The 23,353-nt window shown below is 45.6% G+C and overlaps 1 protein-coding gene across 9 annotated transcripts in view; it reads left to right on the plus strand.

The window, feature by feature from the left end:
• Window positions 1–714: 714 nt before the first annotated feature.
• The window catches only part of LOC106563328 (ankyrin-1), an 82,479-nt gene continuing 59,840 nt past the window's right edge, over window positions 715–23,353 (plus strand). For 6 of the 9 annotated variants that reach the window (XR_006757642.1, XR_006757647.1, XR_006757645.1 and 3 more), the window contains exon 1: window positions 715–1,307. Coding sequence is in view for 2 of the 9 variants with exons in the window: in XM_045689959.1 (XP_045545915.1) it covers window positions 1,182–1,307 (126 nt within the window). In the remaining 7 variants the exon portion in view is untranslated. The remainder of the gene's footprint in view (window positions 1,308–23,353) is intronic. The other 3 variants (XR_006757646.1, XM_014128845.2, XR_006757648.1) reach the window with 2 other exon arrangements.

The raw sequence follows: 23,353 nt of genomic DNA on the forward strand, positions 1-23,353 counted from the left end.
TTGTGCTGACGTTGCAACCGAGGTCAGGCGATTTTTACGCGCTACTCGCTTCAGCAAGTCGGGGGTCCCGTTCTGTGAGCTTGTGTGGCCTACCACTTCACGGCTGAACCGTAATTGCTCCTAGACATTTCCACTTCACAATAACTGCACTTACAGTTGACTGGAGCAGCTCTAGCAGGGCAGAAATGTTATGAACTAACTTGTTGGAAAGGTGGCATCCTATGACGGTGCCACATTGAAAGTCACTGAGCTCTTCAGTAAGGCCATTCTGCTGCTAACGTTTGTCTATGGAGATTGCATGGCTGTGTGCTCGATGTTATACACCTGTCAGCAACGGGTGTGGCTGAAGTAGCCAAATCCACTAATTTGAAGGGGTGTCCACATACCTTTGGCCGTGTAGTGTAGAAGGGAGAGACACCTATTGCAGTGAGCAGGAGTGGTTGGTTGCTCGTTTCTTTCTCTCTCTGTCTCTCTCTCGCTCTTTCTCGCTCTCCTCCTTTCTCATGCTCTGTTGCGTTTAGCTCTACCGACAAAGACAGAGGGAATCATGCATGTTTTTGATGCATTTCGTTCTTGTCTGTTGCTGACTGAAACATAACAGAGACAGATGATTTATCTATGGTGAATACAGCCTCATCTCACTGCGTGTGTACTAGTTAATGTCAATAAATCACTGAGAGAAATACAGAGAAAAGATTGCCATCATATTGAATACCCCAAGATATAGGTATATAGAATAGCCTAAAGAGCAATACAAATCTGTACATACAGTATATGTAGAATAACTCAATGTCTGCTCTATTGCAGACTTGCTGTCCTTTGCCTTTGAGGGAATTGTGGAATCTTGGAAGTGGCAAGAAGAAGCAAGATGTGACAAAGAATAATTTGAAGGAATCTGCAGCTCGTGCGGGGGGAGGGGAGGCAGCTCAGTGCAACACAGCCTGACTGGATGAGTAGCAACAGCAGCAGCAGCAATAGCACTAGCAGCATCTCCTTTGTGGCTTGCTGGGGGGCTCGGTCACTAGAGCACCGCGCTCCCGCTCACAGACACACAGGCGCTCCCAGCGCCACCGTCACACACACGTAGTGGCAGTGGCAGTCGTCGTCAGAGCCGGGGCTGGGGCAGGGACAGGGACCGCTACCTTGACGACTGGAGCTACGGCGACAGCAGCTGCGGCACCATGGCGCAAGCCGCCAAGCAGCTCCGCAAGAACAAGGACCTAGCAGAGCTCGCCGCTCAGGAGCTGAAGGATAAGGAGGAGGAGAAGAACAAGAAGAGGAATCGATCAAGGGACCGCAGACGCAAGGTATGGCTGTCTGAGGATGGTGTCGATTTCTCTCCGTCTCTGTTCCCGCTGTCTCTGTTGTCTCTGTCTCTCTATATCATTTTCTCCTTCTATCGACCTGTCTCCTTCCCTCCTTTGTGCAGGATTGGGTTTGGGATGCTTAACACATGTACAATTACACACACAGTCAGAGGCACACACAGCCGCCGCGTGTTAACCAGTTATGCACAGATGCTCATACACAGGTTGTGTTCGTTCAGTCAGACAATTAGCTGTGGGGGATGGAGGGTGGTATTGCTGGTCGTGTAGATGAGTGTGGGGGTGGTTGGGGGTCTGGTCTAAAAGGAGCCACTGATTAACCTGCCCTGCCCGCTTCTCCTGGGGAGAGTGTTATGCTCTTTACTCTGGTCTTTTCCCCATTTCTCTTAAGAGGAGGGAGTCACGGAGTGGCGGGGGCGGTTTGGGGAGGCAGGCAGTCAGGCATCCTCTCCTCCATCTCCCTCCACCCCTCCCTTCTCCTAATCTCCTGGCTGTGTCGTTAAGTGTCCGGCTGCTGCTGGCTGGGTTTAATCGGTTGCCCTTTCAGGCTCCATTGTTTTCCCCTCCTGTGGACCTGCTGTAGTACGTGCCACACATCTCTGAGAGGCTGGCTTTTGCAGTCACTCTACTAGATAAGTGTGGGAGACAGTGTTCATCAATGATCTGCTGCGAGGGAGTGAGTGATCTCTGCTCTCCTTTCCCTATGGGCTAAGCTCAATATTCCTGCTATAGAGAACAGCCTGTTTTAATGTTAGCCTCCCAGCTCTACCTGTGGGATTGAGGGTTAAAGGGATGTTCTCCAGTAGGGTGCACTGCAGCTGCCTGTATCTCTTGAGTGTTCTGTGCTGTAGGCTACAGCGGAATTTTCACCTGCTCCTTGCATTTCCATGGCTCATTCGGTTCATTTCCCTGGGTAATGATGGTGACACCTCCCCGTCGACGGCTTGTGTCTATCATAAGACAACGTGAGGGTCCGTGTATAGAGTGGTGGGGGGGTGGGGGGGATCTTGGTGCAGTCAGAAGACGGTGAGAGAAAGAGAGGGAACAGAGAGAGAGAAATGGAGGAAGGGAGAGATGGAATAAGGAGAGGAGAGAGCCCCTTAGCTCCATGTGACTGTTGTTATCACCGTGGAAAACAGGCTCAGTAATGTCAGGGGTGGCCATGACGTCTCCCAGGAAGGATATCCTGTTCATAACATCTGTCGTATGCCAGCTTTTATCTCTGACCTCCGTATCAACGCCATCGGAATGAGAGACAGAGAGAGAGGGAGAGAGCGTGAGACAGAGAAGGAGGATGCATCTGTAATACCAATTAACAGCAACTGTTGGCTGCTCTCATTTCAATACCACACACACATTTGAAAACATCATGTTGCTTGCTGTATGCCAAGGTTGGCATTGGAATAAGGTTGAGACAGCGGCGTAATGAATTAATGATTACGCTTGTGATGAACTCCCCTGTCACTAGTTGGTATGTGTAAAAGAAAAGGTATCTGCACAGCAATATCTTCATGCATATCTTTCTAATCGTCACAATTTAGTGCTCTATGAACGTGAGCGAGGGTTTGAGGTCGGCTCAGAATAGTGGTGAAAATATGATCAAATACGGTTTCATGGATGATAATGGGCCAGATGCATTTCCATAAGTTGTGTCAAGCAACTGCTTTTCTGCTCCCGCGCTTCTTAGACATATTACACTGTCTCTCCTCTCCCATTCCGTTGGACTGAGGCTTTCCATGCCATTGTGTGAACCCTGCTATCAAGAGGAAGAGAGGGCCATGATGTTCATGAAATGTTTATTGGTTCCATTGGATATAAATCATGCCCAGCTGCCCAGCGTGTAAAATACTACTCCCCTCTCGTCCCCCAAGACAAAGGTCACGCACTACACTATATTTGGTTTTATTTTTGAACTAGCATCAATCCTGTAACATACGCCTGCTATTTTTGCAATGATCTTTGATATGATTTTATACTGTCCATAAACATGAATGAATTTGATGTATCCTATAAAATTGCATGATACAGAAAAATGATCATCTATGTTTTCTACTAGGGATGCTTTGTGTGTGTGTGTGTGTGTGTGTGTGTGTGTGTGTGTGTGTGTGTGTGTGTGTGTGTGTGTGTGTGTGTGTGTGTGTGTGTGTGTGTGTGTGTGTGTGTGTGTGTGTGTGTGTGTGTGTGTGTGTGCGTGTGTCCGTGTGCGTCCGTGCGTGAAATGATTTGGCTTCAGGGTATCTCATTCCTCTTTTGTGTAACCTCCTGGTTGCAGACCTCTAATGATAAAACCATTACAATGTGAGCTCAGAGGCATTCACTTTCTCTAGTATTGCTTTGGCCTTGAGGATGAGCTCTTCTGTCAGAGGTGGAGGCACGACTACGAATTACCAAATGAATGATTCAGTGGTCAGGGATGTGCACATATGTCTTAGACCTGTGAGTGGGATTCTAAACATCCTTTCAAGAAGCCTTGCTGAAACTGCGATGAGCTGCTTGCATTCGACTGTGCTATGTCTGCGTGTACCAATTAGCCTTTGGGCTGTAGCATGGAGCGCTGATAAAAGAAATGTATCACTCACTACAGAGCTGGTAGTTGTAATCCACAAGGCTCACTTACTAATAACCACGCATTGGGCTATTTAACCTAGACCGGTTGGTACTGCAGAGGCTGTGTGTAAAAACGCTGCCCTAGATTCAGTCTTCCTGCTAAAGATGAGGTATTGAAAGAGTGTCAACGTATGTACGTGAGTATGTTTACTTGCGCCTACGTATGTGTGGGGCGCAAACAGAAGTGTCCCAGATTCCGAGGGACCTGTATGTGCGTGTGTTGGCTTGCGTGTGTGTGTGTGTGTGCGCGCGTCTCAGAGGAGCAGGCAGGAGGAGGCGAGGTCGGGCTGACGTGTAAGCACCTCTCATCCCAGCCACCATACTCACTGCACCAGAGCCATGCTGGAGGAACGTTCTGGAACAGGGACATGTACAGTCTGCTGTCGTTATGGCAGGTACCTGCTGTGTAAAGCAGATGCCACTAGAGGCAGCAGTCAGAGAGAGAGAGAGAGAGCTAGGGCTGAAATGAGAGTTCAGAGGGTTGTATGAAATATTACAGTAAGAGGTTATTCTCAGTGCCAGCCAATGCATTGCCGAAAATTCCATTACGATCTTAAGTACCAGCTTGTTCAAAGGCATCTGGGCCTTAACATGGCCTAACATGTCACTGAACACAGACCATTGTTCTCAATGTGGATTAAGGACCTAGTCCATCTCACCTATTGTACTTTTACCTGCAACCCTCATGGTAGAGGAAGATGATGTTTACTGGGAACCGGTGCCAAATCTATCAAGATCTTGTCCTGCCGACGGAGGGCTAGGCTAATTTCCAGCTGCAGTCAGAATTATTTTTGCTCTAATTGTTGTTGTGAAGACTGACATTTAAAGATATAAAAAAAGCATAGCTGACAAAAAAAAATATTCTAGATCGCACTGCTGTTTTTGGGCCAATGTATGTGTCGATGTGCATTGGTCTGTGTGACTGTGTGTTGGTGTGTACTGTATATCCGTACTGCATGTGCGTGAGTTTGTGCTTGCACACAAACAGTAGCTGGCCCAGCATCCCTGATGTCAGTCCTTGGATGTGGTTCCCCATGGCAACTGAAGGTGGTGCTGTTTGCGATACCAGAATTTTGACTTCGATACCAACTTCGGATTTAATCCATGATCTGGAGATTGTCTGGCTGGATATATGCCTTCCCAAAACCAATTTTGTTGGGGGGGTGTTACAGGCTGCCCAATCAGAATGCATTCTATGAAGGTCTCAAAATTGTGTTGTCAAACTGTAATGATTCCCTGGTGAAGGAAATCATTTTGCTAAGGGATTTCAATACTTGGATTTCACTTGCTCTGACCCAAATGATAAAAGATCCCACCGGGGTATGTGAAACAGTGCAAAGTGCGATTGACTTAATATTGGTGTCTGATAAATCTAAAATATCGCAAAGTGGAGTAATAGTCTCAGTGATCATTTTATTACATTTTGCACAAGGAAGGATGTTAAATATATATTTAACTTTCAAAAATCTGTTAGAATCAGAGGACAAAAAAATACTGTGTAGAAATATTTAGGGAGCAAGTGGTTCAAATTGACTGGTCACCTGTGTTCGATAGTGTAGGGGTAGACAGTGCCTGGGAAGCCTTTCAATGTAGATTCCTGGATGTGATGAATGTGATGGCTCCCATTAGAAGGGTCAGAGTAAAGCAGAGATCTAGCCCTTGGTTTAATCATGAGATTCTAGAATCTACAGTATCAAAACAAGGAATAAGGCCTTTAAGAAATGTTAAGAACTCACAAGCACAGCCTGATTTTCTCCTATATAAACGTCACAGAAATGAAGCACAGAGCATGATGGATGAAGCTAAGAGTGGTTACTTTGCTGATAAAATCACTGAAAACAAAAATGACCCTAAAAAGCATTGGAAATCATTTAAGGAACTAGGCTGGTTTTTGGAAAAAAACTACCTCCATACTTCCATTCATTTGTTATGGTTACCATTAGACTAGTCCCGTGACACTAGTGGGGATTGTAGAGCAAAACGGAGAACACCATCATGTCCGTGAGATTCTCCCCTTTCCATAGCGTTCGACAATTTCGTGGGAAGACCGATTTTCAGCATGTGTCATGGTCTGACAAACACCGCTGTAGCTCGGCCAGCTTCCACCGCAAATGCGGAAGGCCGACATAGGCGGATGAGGTGGATTGGGACACAGCCCATATCTTTATCTTAAACTGACAAATTTTGATGGGGATTTTTATTATGTTACTTAGATTGACACACGGGTCAATAGACTCCAAGGATTATTAAGAAAGTAATGACATCATTCACACGGCAGAACTTGGCTGTGCAACCGGACTTTGTGTGGGTATGGAATCTTGTGGAAACCAGACGGGAGGCGATGAAGGGAATCCGTTTTTGGTGACGAGGGAGATGAAGTGAATTAAGAAAATCTTTGGTGTCAGTCAGCTTTGAAATCAGAATATTTTTAGTTATGCTTAGCATATTATCACAAACAAAGTGCTAGGGTAATGAATTGAAGTTTTCTTCAGCTTTAAGCTAGCAAGGAAAGTTAGCCACAATTAAATCTGGAAGCTACCGGTATCGTTTTGCATTGTAAAAGTGTTCTAGCCTGTATTGTCATTGTTTTGCATTTCAACATTTCTACATGCCGTTTTGCATTATTCAAGTGTGTTAACTTCTGTGCAGCATGAGTGGGGAGCTAACAATGCAGCCCAGACAGCTGTACCAATGATTGAGTAAGTGGAGCATGCAATTTGCTCTTTCCACTATAAAGGGGCTGCGCTGATAGACAGACTTCATCCTCTCAATCTCATGAGACACATTTGACAGAAGTACCGAACGTAAAAAAAAAATGTGTTTCGAAAAAGTACCGAAGTTTCAGTTTTCGGTATTCCGTGCAACACTAACTGAAGGTATGAAGGACAGATAGAAACAGAGGATTGATCTGCCAAGTCTTGCTGGGCAGGTTGTAGTGCTACTGAATTCTTTTGAACTTAACAACATTAATTAGGGTATTAAAAGTGCTATATAGGTAGAGAAAATTTAACAGAACAAGGCTATGTCAAGAACAAAATGTTGACAAAAATGCACCTAGTCCTAAGCACACGATGTGTATAGATGAATCGAATGGAATATAAACTACTGGTCTGGTAGCAGATGAATTAGAAATTGAGCTAACTTCCCTGTTGTGTTCTTTGTCATGCTTAACATTATGTATGGCTTGACAACGTGTAAAAAATGATTGGCTAAAGCACATACAGATCTGCAAACAGGCTAATAAACTATTGCATGTCAAATTAACAGATTAAGTCCGTAGTACAATGTTAAAAAATGTTACAAAATGCATTTACATTTGATGTTATGGAAAGGTGTTTTGGGCACTGTAAAGTCAGTATTTTTTGTGTTTTCCCGGCACATACAGTAGATGTGGGTGGGCCAAAGGATGACATCTCTTACATCTCCTTAGGTGTACAGTTACCATAACACTTCAACTGGAGATCCATGATTATAAGGACTTAGAGGGTCCTCTTTACCTTCAGGAAGTGCCAAGAGCTTAACTGGCTGGATTAGTAATAAAGTAATGGAGAGGGGGCCCTTTATGAAAGAGTACTTTTAAGAAGTTGAAAACTGAAGCTGTACTTCTGATCATGGCACTGTGACTCAGCTGAAAAAGTAGGTTGACTTGATGGTGCTATATCTGTGCTGTAGTCTCCTCTGAAAGGCATACTCAACATACTGTATGTGGCGTAGTTAAGAATTCATGTGATGGAAAAATATACTGATTTACACAAGTTACTGTGGAGAGGGAGAAATAGAGAGAGAGAAAGGGGGATGGTGGGGGGAGTGGTGTGGAGGGCAGATGAGAGGTGAGAAGGGTGGATGCCCAGCCTAGGGACCTCTTCCACATGTTTTCATCTTCAGCTGGACTCACAGCTGTCGCAACCCCAGAGTTCTCACTGCATAGAGAGAGAGAGAGAGAGAGAGAGAGAGAGAGTGTGTGTGTGTGTGTGTGTGTGTGTGTGTGTGTGTGTGTGTGTGTGTGTGTGTGTGTGTGTGTGTGTGTGTGTGTGTGTGTGTGTGTGTGTGTGTGTGTGTGTGTGTGTCTATGTGAATCTCAAAACATGTCTACATGATGTGTGTCTGTTTGTAGTGACATAACATGTTGGTCTGTTTGTGGTGACATAACATTGTGTTTTTGCGTGAATTGTCTGGAATGGTTTCTATGTGTCTGGGACCAGTCCTGTTTTGGATAGACGTCATGTCTCTGGCTTGTCTCAGTGCTGGGTAATGTGATGAAGTGACGAAAGGAGATCCACTGCAGCTCCTAAATAAAGACCAAAGCGCTCTGTATTGGCTCATCAAAAATCAATAGCTTCATTAGAACTTCAGGAACTTTGTCTAAGCAAATGTTATACCTCTGCCCAAACTGTGGCTAGCTGCCAGCAGACACACTGCCAACCCGAGGCCCAGAGGTAAGGGGGTGAGGCTGGGGAAGGGGGGCTGGTGTCCTCCACAGCATCTGTTTGTCTCAAGGTTTCCTCTCCCCACTCACTTCCACCTCACTGTAGTATTTTAGGGACTATTGGCCCCTCCGTGGCCATCTCTCCAGCCCACTGGTCTGAAAGGGACTGGATGGAGTGAGAGCACTGGGATGGGAAATATCTACCTGGAGGAAGGAGGCAGAGGAGAATACCAGGGATTATTTAACACTGTTGGGACGTGGGCCCTAGCTCTTGTGTTTTCCATGTGTGAAATCAGGGAGCCAAACTGCCAATGTGATACAGATAGGGATTAGAGGTCGACCGATTAATCGTAATGGCCGATTAATTAGGGCCAATTTCAATATTTCATAACAATCGGTAATCGGTATTTTTGGCCACCGATTTGCCGTTTTTTAAATGTTTAAATTTGTAATTTTTTTCTTTTTTTTATAAATATTTTTTTAACTAGGCAAGTCAGTTAAGAACACATTCTTATTTCCAATGATGGCCTAGGAACGGTGGGTTAACTGTCTTGTTCAAGGGCAGAACGACAGATTTTTACCTTGTCAGCTTGGGGATTCAATCTTGCAACCTTACGGTTAACTAGTCCAACGCTCTAACCACCTGCTTTACATTGCACTCCACGAGGAGCCTGCCTGTTACGCGAATGCAGTAAGAAGCCAAGGTAAGTTGCTAGCTAGCATTAAACTTATCTTATAAAAAACAATCAATCAATCAATCATAATCACTAGTTAACTACACATGGTTGATGATATTACTAGTTTATCTAGCCTGTCCTGCGTTGCATATAATCGATGCGGTGCGCATTCGCGAAAAAGGACGGTCGTTGCTCCAACTTGTACCTAACCATAAACATCAATGTCTTTCTTAAAATCAATACACAAGTATATATTTTTAAACCTGCATATTTAGTTAATATTGCCTGCTAACATGAATTTCTTTTAACTAGGGAAAATGTGTCACCTCTGCAACAGAGTCAGGGTATATGCAGCAGTTTGGACAGCCTGGCTCCTTGCGAACTGTGAAGACTATTTCTTCCTAACAAAGACAGCCAACTTCACCAAATGGGGGATGATTTAACAAAAGCGCATTTGCGGAAAAAAGCACAATCGTTGCACGACTGTACCTAACCATAAACATCAATGCCTTTCTTAAAATCAATACACAGAAGTATATATTTTTAAACCTGCATATTTAGCTAAAAGAAATCAGGCAATATTAACCTGGTGAAATTTTGTCACATCTCTTCCGTTCATTGCACTTAGAGTCAGGGTATATGCAACAGTTTGGGCCGCCTGGCTCGTTGCGAACTAATTTGCCAGAATTTTACATAATTATGACATAACATTGAAGGTTGTGCAATGTAACAGGAATATTTAGACTTATGGATGCCATCCGTTAGATAAAATACGGAACGGTTCCGTATTTCACTGAAAGAATAAACGTGATAGTTTCCGGATTCGACCATATTAATGACCTATGGCTCGTGTTTCTGTGTGTTAACATGTTATAATTAAGTCTATGATTTGATAGAGCAGTCTGACTGAGCGATGGTAGGCACCAGCAGGCTCGTAAGCGTTCATTCAAAACAGCACTTTCGTGCGTTTTGCCAGCAGCCCTTCGCAATGCATTGCGCTGTTTATGACTTCAAGCCTGTCAACTCCCAAGATTAGTCTGGTGTAACCAATATGAAATGGCTAGCTAGTTAGCGGGTGTGCGCTAATAGCGTTTCAAACGTCACTCGCGCTGAGACTTGGAGTAGTTGTTTCCCTTGCTCTACATGGGTAACGCTGCTTCGAGGGTGGCTGTTGTCGATGTGTTCCTGGTTCGAGCCCAGGTAGGAGCGAGGAGAGGGACGGAAGCTATACTGTTACACTGGCAGAACTAAAGTGCCTATAATAACATCCAATAGTCAAAAGTAGATAAAATACAAGTCGTATAGAGAGAAATAGTCCTATAATTCCTATAATAACTACAACCTAAAACTTCTTACCTGGGAATATTGAAGACTCATGTTAAAAGGAACCACCAGCTTTCATATGTTCTCATGTTCTGAGCAAGGAACTTAAATGTTAGCTTTCTTACATGGCACATAATGCCCTTTTACTTTCTTCTCCAACACTTTGTTTTTGCATTATTTAAACCAAATTGAACATGTTTCATTATTTATTTCAGGCTACATTGATTTTATTGATATATTATATTAAGTTAAAATAAGTGTTCATTCAGTATTGTTGTAATTGTCATTATTACAATTTTTTTTTTTTAATCGCCCGATTAATCGGCATCCGGGTTTTCGGCCCTCCAATAATCGGTATCGGTATCGGCGTTTAAAAATCATAATCGGTCGGCCTCTAATAGAGATGTTCCTGTCTGAAAACCCACCAATCAAATAGCTCTTCTATCAGCCCGCCCGTTAATCAGAACATCGCCTCTCTAGAGGAACAAGCCAATCAGAGCCACTCTAGTGCAGGGGAGGGGTAATGGCAGTACATTTTATCTGCACATTCTATTTTGACCTTGGGTCAAGAGGCAGGCATCTGAAGTGACTTATGTGCTCTCACCCTCCTGAAGTATCGGGGGGGGGGGGTGATGAAGACACATGATGACATAACATGTGACACACCAAGACACAAATGCAATGTACCAACCATACAGAGATTGGGTGCAGACAGTTTGCACAAAAACACATAGTGGCTGCAACTGGTGACAGCGGTTCCATAGTCTTTTAATTGACTTTCATTTCATCTAACATACTGCTACTACAAGATAAATGATCTCCTCACAGATTGGGGCTGTTTTCATCTGATCACACACAGTGTTTGTCTCAATTACCATTCCTCCAGTCTGCTGTAGGAGCTGGCCATTAGACCTAAGGCTGGAAATGTACCAGGGACCTCACGATACCATATTATCACGATACTTTGGTGCCGATATATGTATTGCCATTCTCACGATCCTATATGTATTGTGATTCGATGCTGTGATTTTATTTCGATTCAATGTTCCAAACATATTGCTCTCCATAATGTCTGCTGCAGAGGGACAAGAGAGAAGCATGCGAAAAATGAGTTTTGATCAGTCATGGAATCAAATGTTCTCAAAAAGAATGGTCTCCCTATTTAAACAGAAGATGGAAAAATACTGAACTTTTGGTGCCGGTACAGCCAACTAGTACAAAATAATATTGCAATATTGTCAAAACGATATGATACAATATATTGTCAAAAATAATATCCCGATATGTAACTGTATCGATTGTGTCCCCAATCCCTAATAAGACCTGTGCTACACAGCCTAACCCTCATTATGACACAGAGACAGGGAGCCGTGGTTATGTAATGGAATCAGAGCTCCTCAAGGTCAGTTTGTATCATGTGGCCCTGGGAGCCTGCTAATGTGCTGAAGCACTGCCCTTGGGCACACCCTGCCCCCATCACTGACACTTCCTGTACCACTCATACTGGACTCTATGTATGTGCTGCTGGGGGCAAGTGGCCTGGAGGCCACTGCAACAGTTGGGAACAATTGCCCTTGGGAGGGGGATTCAATTGGTATCCTTAGAAAGGGCCTATACATTCGGGAAGATCGTTAAGAGGAGATGGCTGCTCTAGCAGGAAATATTGTTGAGGGGCAAAACATACTGTAGCAAAGGCATATGGGAGATGGTTTAGGGCTGATACGCTGTAGCAATGTTGAAGTGGAGATAATAGCTGAGGCATAGAGGTGTGTGTATACAGTAATGTCCTTGCAGTGGTAGTAGAGGGTATGTGTGCAGTGCACTTTAAGTGATCATGTCTGCATCGCTGTGGTGCTCCGCAGTGTTGCTGCTGTGTTATTGATTGATGTGTTTTGATCAGGGTGGGGTAGATCCATCAGCTGGCTCCGTGTTAGAGCAGGGCCCAGGGACGAGTTTTACACGCACGCGCCCACACCTTCACACAACTCTCTGTCGGTCCTTGACTCCCATCTGTCACTCGTTCCTTTCATTCCCTGCCCTCCTCATCCTTATTGCCCAACCCTCTAACATCCCTCTCTTCCCTTACCCTCTTCTGCCAACCAACTCCCCATCCCTCTCTCCTTCCTCCTTCCGCATCATTCCCTCTTCAATTTCTCTCATTAATCCCCTCTCCTCGCTTCTCCCTCAACCTCTTCGCCTCTCCAGCCCCTTTTCCTCAATCCCCTCTCCCCCGTTCCTCTCTCCTCCCCATGACCCTAGCTCTGCTCTCTGGCTAAGAGTACTGTGATTAGGGCCCTATAAAATCCATTTTCACTCCAATGAATGTTAACTATTTGGTTGTAGTATCATCATCACCTCTTGAAGAACTACACAGTCAGAACTACACATTTCAGATTATTCCATGCAAAATAATTGCTTACATTTAGCTCTATCATCGGAATTATACAACGAGTAACTGCTTTCATGATCAGTAAACATCTACTGGTCATGTCATTTGAGATGTGTGAGGGTAGCCTGACGATATCTCTCAATATTGGCCACCATTAATTGGACATTTGATCTATCCTCTAAGGGAGTTACATGGACTCCTGCAGGCCCCCCTCACAGACACTGAGGGAAACCTCTTGCACACCTAGCAACACACACACACACACACACACACACACACACACACACACACACACACACACACACACACACACACACACACACACACACACACACACACACACACACACACACACACACACACACACACACACAGCTGCCTGGCACCTCTGGTAAATACAGAAAAGCCCCATCTGTGTGTTCCAGTCCTTTGCAATCAAAGTAGGTCAGTGTCAATACCATTCAAATGAACTGCAATTATACACAGGGATATAAACAGGCATATGACCATACATTATGGTAATCAATGACCTAATGGTGGAGTCAACAACAACACAATAAGCATTTATAGCGATAGTCAAGCTAAAGTATCAAACGTTATCCCTCGCTCCTCCACGTACATCAGCGCGTGCGAGAGTGAGAGAGAGAGGAAGGGCTAATGGAGAAAGGGGTGAAAGGATGGTGGATGCACAGCCCCTTGGTCTGCTTTTCTTTTTTCCCTTCCCTTCCACAGTTTCAAATTGAATTAGGGGTGAAGTATTTATATGGGTGCAGTGTGCATTTTTCAGTCCTCTATACTGCTGAGAGAGAGAGAGAGAGAGAGAGAGGAAGAGGGAATGAGAGAAGAAGAGGGAACGAGAGAGAGAGTAGGGGCTGACAGAGTGACATATCTGGGATGTAGAACAGTTGGTTGCTCTCTTTTCATTCTTCTTTGTTTATGTGCTACAGGCGCAATAACACACACAAGCACACAGACTGGAAACACTCATAGGCACAGAGAAAAAGAGAGGGAGAGAAACAAAAGAGGGGAAGGGAGTGAGAAATGAGTGAGACTATGGACAGACTGATAGGCAGTCTGTCTCCCCAGCAGCGTACCTTTGCCATTCCAGTTTAGGTACCTGTGGGGAATGCTGATTAACACTCTACCGTACCAGCCAACGGGAAGTGAGATGATGACTATATAACAATTGCCATGCTTGGTGGGAACTAAACTCAGCAAAAAAATAAACGTCCTCTCACTGTCAACTGCGTTATTTTCAGCAAACTTAACATGTGTAAAAATTTGTATGAACATAAGATTCAACAACTGAGACATAAACTGAACAAGTTCCACAGACATGTGACTAACAGAAATGGATTAATGTGTCCCTGAACAAAGGGGGGGGGGTCAAAATCAAAAGTAACAGTCAGTATCTGGTGTGGCCACCAGCTGCATTAAGTACTGAAGTGCATCTCCTCCTCATGGACTGCACCAGATTTGCCAGTTCTTGCTGTGAGATGTTACCTCACTCTTCCACCAAGGCACCTACAAGTTCCCAGACATTTCTGGGGGGGAATGGCCCTAGCGCTCACCCTCCGATCCAACAGGTCCCAGACGTGCTCAATGGGATTAAGATCCAGGCTCTTCGATGGCCATGGCAGAACACTGACATTCCTGTCTTGCAGGAAATCACGCACAGAACGAGCAGTATGGCTGGTGGCATTGTCATGCTGGAGGGTCATGTCAAGATGAGCCTGCAAGAAGGGTACCACATGAGGGAGGAGGATGTCTTCCCTGTAACGCACAATGTTGAGATTGCCTGCAATGACAACAAGCTCAGTCCGTTGATGCTGTGACACACCGCCCCAGACCATGACGGACCCTCCACCTCCAAATCGATCCCGCTCCAGAGTACAGGCCTCGGTGTAACGCTCATTCCTTTGACGATAAACGCAAATCCGACCATCACCCCTGGTGAGACAAAACCACGACTCGTCAGTGAAGAGCACTTTTTGTCAGTCCTGTCTGGTCCAGCGGCGGTGGGTTTGGGCCCATAGGCAATGTTGTGTTTGGTGAGGATCTGCCTTACAACAGGCCTACAAGCCCTCAGTCCAGCCTCTCTCAGCCTATTGCGGACAGTCTGAGCACTGATGGAGGGATTGTGCCTTCCTGGTGTAACTCGGGCAGTTGTTGTTGCCATCCTGTACCTGTCCCGTAGGTGTGATGTTCGGATATACCAATCCTGTACAGGTGTTGTTACACGTGGTCTGCCACTGCAAGGACGATCAGCTGTCCGTCCTTTCTCTCTTTTGCGCTGTCTTAGGCGTCTCACAGTACGGACATTGCAATTTATTGCAATTTATTGCCCTGGCCACATCTGCAGTCCTCATGCCTCCTTGCAGCATTCCTAAGGCACGTTCACACAGATGAGCAGGAACCTTGGGCATCTTTCTTTTAGTGTTTTTCAGAGTCAGTAGAAAGGCCTCTTTAGTGTCCTAAGGTTTCATAACTGTGACCTAATTGCCTACCGTCTGTAAGCTGTTAGTGTCTTAATGACCGTTCCACAAGTGCATGTTCATTAATTGTTTATGATTCATTGAACAAGCATGGAAAACAGTGTTTAAACCCTTTACAATGAAGATATGTGGAGTTATTTGGATTTTTACGAATTATCTTTTAAAGACAGGGTCCTGAAAAAGGGATGTTTCTTTTTTGCTGAGTTTATATGTAAATCAAGTTGGCACTCCTCTGGCAGGAAGCTGGGTCTTCTCCACCATTTGCTTGGCTTGATCCAAAAATATATATTTGTTCTTGCAATTCTTACTTAGAAACTTCATTGGGAGGAAGTTTTTGTTTGATATGCTTTATTCATTTGTAACACAAACCATTTTTTTGAAATCATGATGAATTGGACGTTTTAGGACTTTTTTAGGACTGTTCATGCCCCCCATGCCTCCCATTTACACATTAATTTATTCAACATTAAAACTATTATCTCAAGTACCCTTTTTGATTTAGTATTTTATGTATATATATATATCATTTTAAACAATATACTCTACAATTACATCACATTTCCAGTGGTTTCTCTGCTACTTGTAAAGGGGCAATCAGCAGTTGCTACATCCAGTTTTGGACTTAGAAATGAATGGTATTTCTTTAAGAATATAACTTATAAATGCCTCATGAGCTTAGTTGTTGTCTGTATCATGTACGGTTCACGGATCATACGGTATTACAGTGGGCATGCAGTGCATTCCGAAAGTATTCAGACCCCTTCACTTTTTCCACAATTTGTTACGTTACAGCCTTATTCTAAAATGAATTAAATTGTCATCAATCTACACACAATACCCCATAATGACAAAGCAAAACAGGTTTTTTGAAACTTTTGCAAATGTACAAAAATATCACATTTACATAAGTATTCAGACCCTTTACTCAGTACTTTGTTCAAGCACCTTTGGCAGCGATTACATCCTTGAGCCTTCTTGGGTATGACGCTAAAAGCTTGGCACACCTGTATTTGCGGAGTTTATCTCATGATTCTCTGCAGTTCCTCTCAAGCTCTGTCAGGTTAGATGGGGAGCGTCGCTGCACAGCTATTTTCAGGTCTTTCCAGAGATGTCTGATCAGGTTCATGTCCGGAATCTGTCTGGGCCTCTCAAGGACATTCAGAGACTTGTTCCGAAGCCACTCCTGCATTATCTTGGCTGTGTGCTTAGGGTTGTTGTCCTGTGGAAAGGTGAACCTTCGCCCCAGTCTGAGGTCCTGAGTGCACCTGGATGTCCTGAGTGCACCTGGAGCGGGTTTTCATCAAGGAGCTCTCTGTACTTTGCTTCGTTCATCTTTCCCTCGATCCTGACTAATCTCCCAGTCCCTGCCATTGAAAAACATCTCCACAGCATGATGCTGCCACCACCATGCTTCACCGTAGGGATGGTGCCTGGTTTCCTCCAGACCTGACGCTTGGCATTCAGGCCAAAGAGTTCAATCTTGGTTTCATCAGACCAGAGAATCTTGTTTCTCATGGTCTGGAAGTCCTTTAGGTGCCTTTTGGCAAACTCCAAGTGGGCTATCAGGTGCCCTTTACTGAAGAGTGGCTTCCGTCTGGCTACTCTACCATAAAGACCTGATTGGTAGAGTGCTGCAGAGATGGTTGTCCTTCTGGAAGGTTCTCCAATCTCCACAGAGGAACTCTGGAGCTCTGTCAGGGTGACCATCGGGTTTTTGTTCACCTCACTGACCAAGGCCCTTCTCCCCCGATTGCTCAGTTTTGCCAGGCGGCTAGCTCTAGGAAGAGTCTTGGTGGTTCCAAAACTCTTCCATTTAAGAATGATGACGGCCACTGTGTTCTTGGGGACCTTCAATGTTGCAGAAGTGTTTTTGTACACTTCACCAGATCTGTGCCTCGACACAATCCTGTCTCGAAGCTCTATGGACAATCACTTTGACCTCATGGCTTGGTTTTTGCTCTGACATGCACTGTGAACTGTCGGACCTTTTATAGACAGGTGTGTGCCTTTCCAAATCATGTCCAATCAACTGAATTTACCACAGGTGGACTCCAATCAAGTTGTAGAAACATCTCAAGGATGATCAATGGAAACAGGATGCACCTGAGCTCAATTTCGAGTCTCATAGCAAAGAGTCTGAATACTTATGTAAATAACGTACTTCTGTTTTTATATTTGATACATTTGCAAACATTTCTTAAAACCTGTTTTTGCTTTGTCATTATGGGGTATTGTCTGTAGATTAATGAGGATTTTTTGGGATTTAATTAATGTTAGAATAAGGCTGTAACGTAACAAAATGTGGAAATAGTCAAGGGGTCTTAATACTTTCCATATGCACTGTATAGGTCTAAAAAGGGCCTAAATTGGCCACTTTCAACATGGTTTAAAATAATGGTTTGCCATACAATTGTAAAAAGCATGTAAAACATCCTTCCTCCCAATAAAGTTTTTATGTGAGAATTGCCCGAACAATCTCAAATACAATTTTTTTTTGGGGGGGGGGGGGGGGGGCGTGCTGGCGTGGAATCGCCAATTTCTGAGTGATTCCCAATGCAAATGTAGGAAGACAGTCTGACCATGGATGTCGATATTGATAAGAAATGTACATATTATGTTAATATGTTTGCCAGGGGGTTGCTGTTCGTGTGTGTATGTGTGTGTAGGCTATTGTAATTGTGTGTGACTCTGAGGTTGTGCCAATGTGTTGTTATCAACTGGTTAAGTTGTACGCGTGCACTACACTGTACCAAATGTTCATTTCAGCGTGGTGTGCACATTCTGCCTCATTAATTGATGTGGAGATGTTTCTCAGTGGAAGGCTAAGTATGCTACCTCTCCCCTCCCCTGCCTCTGCTCCTGCATTTGATAATGACATCGACTGTTGTCCAAGGTTAATGTTTACCTCATTCGCTGGTCATTCTCAGGACCATCATCTTTTGAACGAGGTGTGTCTGATTTGAACTAAAGGGACTAGCTAGTGAGTCAAGCGACCTTCCCATGCACCGTGAGTGTATCCCCATTCATCAGTCTTTCCTTGCACATGCCCATGCATATCTGCTGTCTGAGAGAGATACAGCAACTGGTGAAGGAGAATGGGAGAGGCAGAGTGAAAGAGAGGGCTGGGTTTTGTGTAGGGTAAAGATGATCATTTTTTTTGTAACATTAAAAGTAGTGTCTGGATCTCTGAGAGGATAGACAAAATGAGTGAGTCAGCAGGCTAGAGGGGGTTGAATTTAGAGGTGGTAGAAATACAAAATCTGAAAACTTGGTAGTGTGAAGCGTAGGGGAGGTTGGGTCAGGAAAGAGACTGTGTGAAGGAGGAGTGGGGAAGGTACTGGGGGTTTCGGAGGTGGAGGGGTAGTATATCACGGGCTGTCAGTGTTGATGTGCCATCCCTTCCCACTAAGGTGAACGTCTCCTCTCTCGTGTGACACCGTGATTTCAACCATCTCAGTTCCTCACCATCTCCCTCCCTCTGTATCTCGCTTTCTCTGCCTCTCTCTCCTCCCCCGCCCTCTGCATCTTCATCTCGTTCTTCTCTCTCCCTGTCTCACTGCTGTGTGTATTAATCATTGTTAATGTGTGTGGCAGACTCTGTTATGCAGTGTGACTAACAGTGGGAACACACTCCCTGTCCCAGCTGCCCCAGCCCTCTCTCAGCTCTCATCTCCCTCAGCGGGCTGTTTACTGATGGGACCTGGGTTAGCCACCCTGCTCCAGGCCACAGAGGACCAACAGTCCCCACACCATAGAGTCACCACACCATAGAGTCCCCACACAGCCCATAGGGCAGCATCTCATGACAGCTATCTGCCCCAGCTCCCCTCTCTCTCTATGTTAACATCGCGCTCGCGTAGCCCAAGAAGGACCTTGTCTTGGACCTCGTCTCGTTACAGTCATTATGACAAACAACTGGAAGAATCTGGCTCTTGCTCAGTTTCAATGTTTTTCCCACTAACACATGTGGACGCACATGAATTTAATTTCGTAGATGGACACATACTGTAATAGTGAATCATGGTGTCTGACTCAGTTGGTTTGGGTCAGTGACAGGGCAGTGTTGGCTCGGCACCAGTAGCCCTTGAGGAGGTGGGAGCAAGGTGAGCGGAACAAACACCACCATTGGCTGTCCTTTCCCAACATGACACCACACCTGTCCACTGACTAGCAGTGCCCACCGGCTAGCGGTGCATGAGAGCGAACAAACTGACAGGAAAGATATATGATTCTACACGTTTTAAGTGTAGTTTCAGCATCTGCAAATCACAAAAATATGTTTAATTCTGTACAGTATATCAGTGTCAGTAGCTGGTTGATGTTGATGTATTCAATGATTTATGGCGACTGAATGAGAAGGATACTGTCGGCAGGCCAACTCCCGACGGACGTCCTCGCGTAGTCTGCACCGGTAGTGATCGATCAGGGCCCTGTTGTGCCATCCCACGCTGGCAGCCAGGGTACGGAAGTCCAATGCAAAATCCTGTGCGCTCCTCGTCCCCTGCCTTAGGTGGAACAGTCGTTCACACGCCGCTCGACCCTCAGGCGGGTGGTCGAACACTGCCTGAAAGCGGCGGGTGAATGCTGCGTAATGGTCCCTCACTCCATACGGCGTTGGCCCACTCCAGGGCTTTGCCTGAGAGGCAGGAGATGAGGGCGGACACGCTCTCACGTCCCGAAGGAGCCGGGTGGACGGTTGCCAGGTAGAGCTCCAGCTGGGAGTAGGAACCCCTGGCATCCGGCAGCCGCGCCATCATACTCCCTCGGGAGCGCGAATCCCGCTGGAACCGGGTGAAGGAGGGGTGGACAGTGGGACCTGCTGTAGTGGGGCTGGTGGAGGCGCTGGACGACCTCTTCCTCTCTCCCAACGATCCATCTTCGGCAGCACGCGATCCATGGCGGTGCCCAATATGGTCGCGTGCTGCTGGACGCGCTCCTCTATCTCTGAAGGGAGGGCGTCTGCTCCTGCTGACTCCACTCTTTTGGGTGAGTGATTCTGTCAGGAGGTCTATGTGTAGCTGGTGTATAGGAGTCAGGCACAGGACAGCAGATAAGAGTAAATAAACGTATTTTACTCAACATATAATAAATGCAATACAAAAACAGAGCCCACAATAATGGACCTACCTACATAGAAACAATCACTCACAAACAAACATGGGGGAACAGAGGGTTAAATAATGAACAGGTAATTGGGGGATTGAAACCAGGTGTGTAAGACAAAGACAAAACAAATGGAAAATCAAAAGTGGATCGGCGATGGCTAGAAGGCCGGTGACGTCGACCGCCGAACGCCGCCCGAACAAGGAGAGGAACCGACTTCAGCGGAAGTCGTGACAGATACATTTTGCGGCATGATATGTCAGCATGTCTGTCTGGCCTATATTCTTAGGACTCCCTTGTGTATCCATTTTATTACAGCATGTGTCATGGAGGGTGGGAGTGCTGAGTTCTCAACATGCCATCATATGATACTGTATATGTCACAATAATGTTGCTCTTGTTAAATGAGTTGCATGATTTTTGTCATACACAAATATTACCGATGTCTTGGCTGTGATTCTGTGTCTGCTATACTGCAGACTACAGCGAGAGACGAGTTGGATTACCATAAACATTTTTGGCTGGATTATAATAATCTGCGTGTCACTGTGATTGTCTCAGTGGCTGGTTAGGCCTGGGGATGTTTGGCTGCTTTAAACACTAGTTTAATGAGTTTAGATCAAACCCCTTATTTAGTATTCCACTGTGCCTCTCTGACTCACTGCTGCTAGACCACATTTATGGAAATTGCCCCATTCAGCCCCAGAGAAAGACCACTAGTGATATTTTACGGCAGTTTAGAAAAGTGACGCAGAGTATATGTTAACCCTTTGGGCCTAGAGGCTTATCGCTGACCCTGTCATCAGCAATCTATCTGATGAATGGGACCTTAACCCCCCCCCCACCCCCTGAGAATAATGCTGACTCAGAACGGCTATCGACGGGCAACAGGGAGGGGTCATCATCTTATTAAAAGTCTGCTGGAATTCCACAAAGCAGGAGGGATTTGGGCTGTAGATAAGACATCATTCTACTTTGAAAGTGACATGGTTTACTTACTGGTTTGTATGCTTTTGTAGTGTCATTTGGGAGGGGGTTGCAGATTGTGGGGGTGGGGTGGAGGTTGGCTTGCTGTACTGATCTTGTCCTCTCCCACTTTGCGGTCTCCCCTCTCCTTCACCCCAACCCCTACCTCCCCTTTTCCTCTCTCAGCGTGGCCTTGAGCTGTAAGACAATACCCACTGAGTGATTAGCGATGACCTGCTGTCACAAACACAGACAGATGTAGTGGGATCAGCTACACACACACACACACACACACACACACACACACACACACACACACACACACACACACACACACACACACACACACACACACACACACACACACACACACACACACACACAGGCATATTCCCAGGAGTGCTCCAGTCTCTTGCTGTCATATGTGATCAAAGCTTTCAGAGCCTTGGTCTCAGTGAGTGAATATTTACTGTCACTCCCTCGCTCCTTCTTTCCCTCTCACCCTCTTCTCATTCCACCCCCTGGCTCTTATTCCTCTCTTTAATATGACACTGTGTTTCTCTCTATACCCAGCAGGTTGGCCAACTCATTTCCCTGCACTTCTTTTCCTCTCCTCTGTCTTTTCCACACACCCTCACTCCTCCTGCCGTGCCCCCATTTGTGCTCCATCGATCACGCCTCCCTGCGATCCCTTCTTCCACCTGGTTTGTGAAGGCGTTAACAAGGCTATTCCTTCCTCCTTCGGGAAGATGGGGGTTAAGGGAGGGGGAAAGACAATGTGTGTAGAGGAAGGGAGGATGGGTAGTGTGTACTTTGTGTGCGTGATGCGCCTATAAGCGATTGTGTGAGCGATTTGTTGTATGTGGTATATGTGTAGTGTGTTGTATAGGTCTAGTGTTGGTGGTGGGATGACACATGCAGGTGTGTGATTGGAAGTCCGTATTTCCTGCAGTGAAGAACATGTGTCATGTCCTGAGAGTGCCTGTTGGCAGCAGGGCTAAGATGATGTAGTGTAGTGTGTGCTGCTGACTGTGTGATATGTGTGTGTTGTCTGTCTTTGAATGTGTGTGTGTGTGTGTGTGTGTGTATTGTGTGGGTATGTGTGTGTCTGTCAGCTTTAGAGCACTCTGCGGTCTTGACTTCTGACTGGGATGATTTGGTACTCAGTCAGTCAACGTCAGAACAGGACAGTACAGGAGCGCGTGCCCCACTGTTCTGCCTCTTTCCCCTCGACTTGTACCAAAATTACGTATGTGTCACGTCCTGACCATATACTTAGGTTTTTTTGTATTATATTTGGTCAGGACGTGGCAGTTATGTTTGGTTATGGTATAGTGGGGTTGTGAGTGTTGGGGTAGGTTCTAGGTTAGGTATTTCTATGTGGAGTTTGGTGAGTGTATGTCTGTTGGGTTAATTGGGGTTGGGACTCTCAGTTGAAGGCAGGTGTTGTCTATCTGCCTTTGATTGAGAGTCCCATATAGTGGGGTGTGTTTGTGTTTGATTTTTGGTGGGTAATTGTAATTTTGCACTGTGTTTCGTTTCACCTGTGAAACTGTCACCTTTCTCCTCTGCGTGTTTATTTTGTTTTGTCGTTTCCATCTAAAATAAATATGATGTGGAACAGTCAACCTGCTGCGTATTGGTCATCGAGTGATTTCGACATATCGTCCGATGAGGGAGAATACGAGGAACGTGACAGAATTACCCACCAACAACGGACCAAGCAGCAGAGGAAGGAGCAGCACAAGGAGAGGCACCAGGAGAAAAGCTATCTGGAGTCATGGACTTGGGAGGAAATCCTGGACGGGAAAGGACCATGGACTCAAGCTGGCGATTATCGCCGCCCACAGTGGGAGATCGAGGCGGCGAGAGCTGAGAGGCGCTGGTATGAGGAGAGGGAGCGCAACGGACACGGGAGGCAGCCCCACAATTTTTTTGGGGGGGGCACACGGGGAGATTGGCGGAGTCAGGTGGTAGACCTAAGCCAACTCCCCGTGCTTACCGGAAGCAGCGTGGTACTGGTAAGACACCGTGTTATGCTG

This window comes from Salmo salar, chromosome ssa11, assembly GCF_905237065.1.
Source record: "Salmo salar chromosome ssa11, Ssal_v3.1, whole genome shotgun sequence".
NCBI classification, from domain to species: domain Eukaryota; kingdom Metazoa; phylum Chordata; class Actinopteri; order Salmoniformes; family Salmonidae; genus Salmo; species Salmo salar.